The following is a 6,379-nucleotide window of genomic DNA, read 5'->3' as shown; positions in this document are numbered from 1 at the left end:
ATCTTCCTCTTCCAAGTCGGAAGACAAAGATATTCATTAGCTCATTTATAGTTGGGGTACTGCCCTCACAAAGATGAACGATTCCTAACAACATCCCTGAATTGCTCACTGCACTTGTTAGGGATGCGCCGTCCTCCAATTGGTGTGCCTAACACCTTATGGACACACAGTGCATTGAAAGCAAAGTCAAAGCCATTCTTGAACACAAACATCCTTTTTGAAGCAACATAGTTGCTGACAATCCAAGCAACAAAAGCCCTTGGTATCTCTTCAAGACGAATATCAAGGAGAGATTCTTGACCTATATCAGCAACATAACCCCTTTGTTTGGGGCTAAGGGACTTGCAAACAGAAATGAACTTTGGAAGGCTAAGTTTTGTACTAAATTCTGATGAACCATTAGGCATAGATCCAGAACTGGAAAACAGAAAACAATAACACATAAACACATGATCATGACATGAAAATAAACCACAAGCATGAACAAACATATTTAGGAATAACAAACAATCTAAACTAACCAAGATTTTCTCAATCTGTGCAGCTCAATTTTTTCAGTATTAGCAGATACTTTCTTCTCCATCCTGATCCTTTCCTGCTCAAGCTGGTCACGCACCATGAATTCCTGAGTCACCATCTCAGTACCATCAACGGAAAAAGACTGCGTATCAGATAATCGAGGGGTGACCTCATCTTCACCATCACGAGGTACAGCAGCTTCGTCATCCATTGAACAACGCAGCTACGAGAAAACAACGAGAACTCACAAAACCAGCCGAAAAAATCCACGGGGCTCTTTATTGAGAACCCGCCGCCTACATTCAACAATCGAAGAAAGAAATCAAACGATAAATAGGATTAGGAAGCATTCAAGACGAGAGGTTTCGGAAAACAGATCTGAGATGGGGGGCGCAAACGTACGAAGAGGCCAAGAGGGAGGAAGAAGATGGCTCACGGGATCAATGAATGACGACAAAAATTACAGGAACGCCACAGAAGAAAAATTGGGAAAGAGAAATAGAACCAATCATCCCATCCACGATCCCACATGTCATCCACGCAGAAAAGGAATCATAAGAAAAACGAGGACCCACATGTCATACCGAAACATCAACTCCCATTTTAATGACATGTGCCGGCCCACAAATACAGTGAAGAAATATATCGGAGATAGATAGATATCTTAACAAATCCTCCACTTCTGGTGGACAACAGGATCACGCTTTCCATCCCTTTCTCTCTCATCAACAGATTCAAAATTCAAATCAAGATCCAGACGAGAGGAACGACGGAGCCACCAAGGAAGACGAAGGAAGACGAACGACCACGAACTCAAGGTAAACATCTAAATCCCAGATTCGAAGATTTGTAACGTTGTATACCGTACCCCGATTCTTCTCGTTCGACATCTGGAACCCCATCCACGACTAACATGTATTTCGGTCAATCGCAATTTTCCATCTAACTTTTTTTTTTCCAACGATTCAAAATTCGAACGTGCAGGACAACATCAACGCAAAGGAACAAACAAGGGATGAGAGAATTAGGCAACGTGCACAGTACATCCGATAGGAATATCCACATAGGTAAAATTCACCAGGTTTCTTTTTCATTGGTTTTGGAATCTAAAGAGTCACAGACTAACCACTCAAACAGGTGGCACTAAATAAGTTCAAACACTGGGTACTCATCAAAAGTAATCGTAAATTCAAACTTGCACATTTGCTTCTGAATACTTTTCAAAAGTAGCAGTCTAACTTCTCAACCTTCCACGCTTGCTCTTCATACTCATGGACTTGAACACTTCATACTCGTGCGGAAATTTGGAGAAGAAAAAGAGAGACATCAGAGAAGATGGATGAAACATGGGCACAACAGAACAAGGATGAAGAACAACCAATATTGTGGTTGAACAAGCTGCCTCCTGGAGTCAAGATACCACTAACCGCAGAACAGATGGCAAAAGTTGCAAAAATGGTAAAACTTACCGAAATATACTCTACTTACAAGCACCTTCCCGTTATGATATAGTGCTAAACTTTGTGGTGTCGGGAAGTACTAAATCACCATACTAACAAATACTAGTAACACTGCATGGAGAAAACAGACTAACGAGTGTAGCAAGTACAGAACTACCAGTCTCGTGCTTACAATGATCAGGAAAAACTAACTGTTCATATCAAGAAGTACTAGTAACATTTGCAAGGAAAAACAATTTCCATGCTGTCAAACAAAAGCAACAGTATTAGGATGCCTATGTTGTTCAAAGAGTACTAACCCATAGTATTAAGAAGCATTAAAACAGTTCCAGGCAATAACAGCTTCCTCATGTCGACAGGTACACAAGTACTAGTACTATGCCTATAATATAACTTTATTGTGGTTTATTTTGTAATGTTATCATATATCTTTATTTAAAATGTACACAACATAAACTATATTTCTTTTGTTTTTGACATGCATGTACAAAATAATTTTTATTCAATTTTTTTTTTCAGGCAAGAATACACACGTGGAGGAATAAAAGGGAGAAAATGCAACAAAATAAACTTAAACAAGCTGAGTCACGATCTGAGTGCGTTGTGCTCACCTTAAACGATCTCTAATAGAAGTAAAGAAGGAAGAAGCTTCCGACAATGACTCGACAATGGAATTGGATAGAGAGACGAAGGAAAAAAAATTGCTAACCTCTGAGAAAATCAATCAGTATGCGCCCTCCTACGCTTGTTCAAGAGAGCATCCTTCCCTGCTTCCAAGCAACATCAAATCAAATCAATCGCAAAAGTTCACAACGAAGGTTGGTAAAATTAATTACAAGACATGGCACCAAAAATTCACTACTAGATTTTATTGAATCAATTTAACGAATATACTTAAAATTGATTATTTTTCTGAGATGGTAATATTATTGACTGTCAATCTTCTTACAGGATGCCAATGGCACCAATTTGAGACAAAAGCATCACGAAGAAACAGGAAAGCATAATTATGTGTCAGCAACAAGCAGCCGAGAGCAGCTTTGCACCACTGAGGAAAAATACATTAAAATACAATCATCAAGTTATGAGGTAAGTAACAAATATTACACAAGCAAAGTACATAATAAAAAACATTTTTAGGATAAATACTGACAATTATTTATACATTTCCCAGGTTTATTCAAAGAAATCGACGACGATGATATGTCTGAAGACATCAACGACAACAACCACACACAGATCAAGCTAGTAGACAAGCACGACAGCTCCCAACAACAATCTCAACAAAACAAAGAAGACATCAAGAAGGCATGTAGATTACAGTTAATCAACAATTCTCGAAATGACCAGAAAAGTATCTGTGATTAAAAAATAGCCTCACAAAAATAATTAATATCCAATTTACAGGAGGTCTACAAAGAACCAGCAAGACCAAGCAGCGACTATGCTATACCGGACAAACAGAATGACAGAAAACACACAAGCAACCAATACCGAAAAAATTATCAAGGTACAATTCAAGAATTTATACAAGATAAATGATGATTATGCATTATGGAGAAACATCAGTAAACCAGGAATCTAACACAAAGTTTACTTGGTTTACTTATTTGCAGGAAATGAAGTTTGCCACGGCCAACACCAACTCCAGTGATAGCACAACAAGCAATGCAAAGGTAGTAACTACATGTATGTATTTATAATTACAAATTACATATAAAATAATGCATTAAAAAAATTGTATACCTTTAATTTACAGCAAACATATGAAGCATACACATGTACGTAAACATCGGGAAACAAAATCATCGATCAAGTGATACGTACTTTTGATTTCAAAAACAGTACACACTTTGTTATATGTGGAAATAAACATTAAAATATCTAAACATCCTGAACACCATCTTACAAAAACTGATGCACAATATGAATGTTATGAATTCAGGAATACAGAGAAATGGGAAGTACAGACGAAGAAACAAGTGCCTCAAAGGAAACAAATCAAAAAGAAGCTTATTCATCATCGCAGTAAACACGGACAGAGATTCAAACTCGCCCTCGGAGGAACAAGCTACCAAACAAGAAACAAAAGAAGAACTGAAGGATGATGATCCAGAAATAAATCCACATCCTCCAACAAAGATGGAAGAGGAAATGGACAAGATGTTCAAAGCCAGATGACTACCCAGCAGTTGAAGAGATTATCAGTGCAGCTACACCAAAGGAAGGTGAACGTTTCAAAACAAGAGACGATGCATTCTACAGATACGCTCTGTATGCAAGAAAGGAAGGATTTGCAGTGAAGAAGTTCAGCAGCAAGAGATCAGGAAAAAACGGAGAAATTTACATGCAAACGTTTGCATGTAACAAGGAAGGATGCACAAACACAGATGCCGAACCATCGTCGCACAGGAGAACAAACATACTGCGAAGACTCGATCAGAAGCACAGATAATTGTAAAACAATTTGATGGATACTGGTACATCAAGAAGGTTCACTTAGAACACAACCACCCGCTGGAACCAACGAGACTATCTCATTAGGTTTGCACACTGTCACAAAAGGATGACCGATCTCGACAGAGATTAATTCATCTACTACAGATGGGACGTCTGCCACCAAGGAAGATGATGTTAATCTTCCGGTCGATCAGAGGGAAATTCCGTGGAATACCCTTCGATGCTGTTGATCTAAGCAACATAAAGAGTCAACAACAACAAATAGAGAAGGACCATGACATCCAGAAGTGCCTAGAACGCTTCAAGACACTCAGAAAACAATGCTGGTTTCTATCATGCCATGGAAATAGACAGCGAGAAAAGAGTTCGGAGCCTGTTTTGGATGGACGCAATGTGCGTAATGAACTACAAGCTGTTCGGTGACTACATATCTTTCGACACAACTTTCAGCACAAATAAGTATGGCTTACCATTTGTTCCTATAGTTGGGGTGAACAATCACGGCTCCACAGTACTGTTTGCCGTTGCTCTGCTAAAGGATCAAACAACAGATACATTTATATGGGTACTGGAAACATTTGTTCAGGCCATGGGTGGAAAAGAACCAAAGACAATAATAACAGACCAGGACAAGGCAATGAAGAAAGCAATAAAAACAGTTCTAAAGTCCACAACACACAGGAACTGCTACTACCACATCGTGACCAAGATGAGCCAGAAAGAGAGCACCTTCTTTGCAAAAAATACAGGGCTGTCGGAAATGCTAATGTACATTGCAAAGAACGCATTCACACCAGCTGAGTTCGAAATGGGATGGAATAAAGTGATAGAGGATTACAATGCTAGCGGAGAAGAACACCTAAGCAAGTTATTCAGGATAAGACACAGGTGGGTACCAGCATACTTCATGGATAAATTTTTCCCATTCTCATCAAGCACAGGAAGGAGCGAGAGCACAAATAACATGTGGAAATGCTATAGCCAGCACACAGACACGATAACAATGTTCCTTGAACAATATGAGGTAATACAAGACAAGTGCTTATCTGCCCTGGACAAGAAGAAGCTCACATCAACACTGAAAACAGCAAAATTAGTAACAAGACATCCATTTGAGAAGCAAGCTCTTGAACAATTCACAAATGACATATTCGAGAAGTTCCAGATTGAGATCACAAACAACACGGCATTCAAGGTAGATGGATCACTTGAACCTGGTCGCCACCTGCGGCTGAAAAGAATAGTGAAATTCTACAACCACATGGAATTCAAAAGGGAGTTGTTTGACGTCACATTTGACGATGAAAAAAAAAACTTCATGTGTTCCTGCAAAAAGATGCGAGAGGGATGGTATACATTGCTGCCATGTAATAAAAGCAATGGTTCACATGGAGATCAATGATTTGCCAGTAGAGTTTTATGATTAAAAGATGGAGAAAAGACATAGACATGGAACTCGCAACATTAGGAAATGTCGCAGATGCTTCTTGCGGAGACGAAACACTAAAGTTTGCCGGTGTGATGAGCCATATGGCAGAACTTTGCAACAAAGCGTGCCCAAATGACAAAGCATACAATGTCATGATTCAGTGTATGCGTGATATGGAAACAAAAGTGCTGGCAGCAATAAGAGAAGATGAAGGAGCTAAAAAACTTCATGACGAAGAAACAGGTAGCAACGAAACATTGCGTGACCCACCAATGTCCGACAGAAGAGGAACAAAAAGAGGGGACAGAATGATGCCAGGTTCAAAAAAAAGACAGAAAACTAGACAAATAAAATGCGGATACTGCAAGAAATCAGGTCACAACAAAACAGGATGTGGAGAATCGAAAGCAAAAATTGCAGCAGAGGCAGCACGAGCAGCACAAGCGGCAGCGACGAAGCGAAGACATCACAGAAAGATATACAAGCAATACATGCACAGAATCAATCAAGC

At 39.3% G+C, this 6,379-nt stretch overlaps 1 protein-coding gene across 1 annotated transcript; it reads left to right on the top strand.

Moving 5' to 3' along the window:
- The first annotated feature begins 4,830 nt into the window (after window positions 1-4,830).
- On the top strand, window positions 4,831-5,841 carry LOC139837929 (protein FAR1-RELATED SEQUENCE 5-like). Its single transcript, XM_071827249.1, has one exon. The coding sequence runs from the start codon at window positions 4,831-4,833 to the stop codon at window positions 5,839-5,841; it is 1,011 nt and encodes a 336-aa protein (XP_071683350.1).
- The last annotated feature ends 538 nt before the right edge of the window (window positions 5,842-6,379 follow it).

This window comes from Lolium perenne, chromosome 3 (assembly GCF_019359855.2).
Source record: "Lolium perenne isolate Kyuss_39 chromosome 3, Kyuss_2.0, whole genome shotgun sequence".
In the NCBI taxonomy this organism is placed as follows: domain Eukaryota; kingdom Viridiplantae; phylum Streptophyta; class Magnoliopsida; order Poales; family Poaceae; genus Lolium; species Lolium perenne.
This window is presented reverse-complemented; position numbering and strand designations above follow the sequence as displayed.

Bases quoted from the DNA above. Each gene is read 5' to 3' on its own strand.
- LOC139837929 (XM_071827249.1), top strand. From the start codon at position 4,831: ATGTGCGTAATGAACTACAAGCTGTTCGGTGACTACATATCTTTCGAC.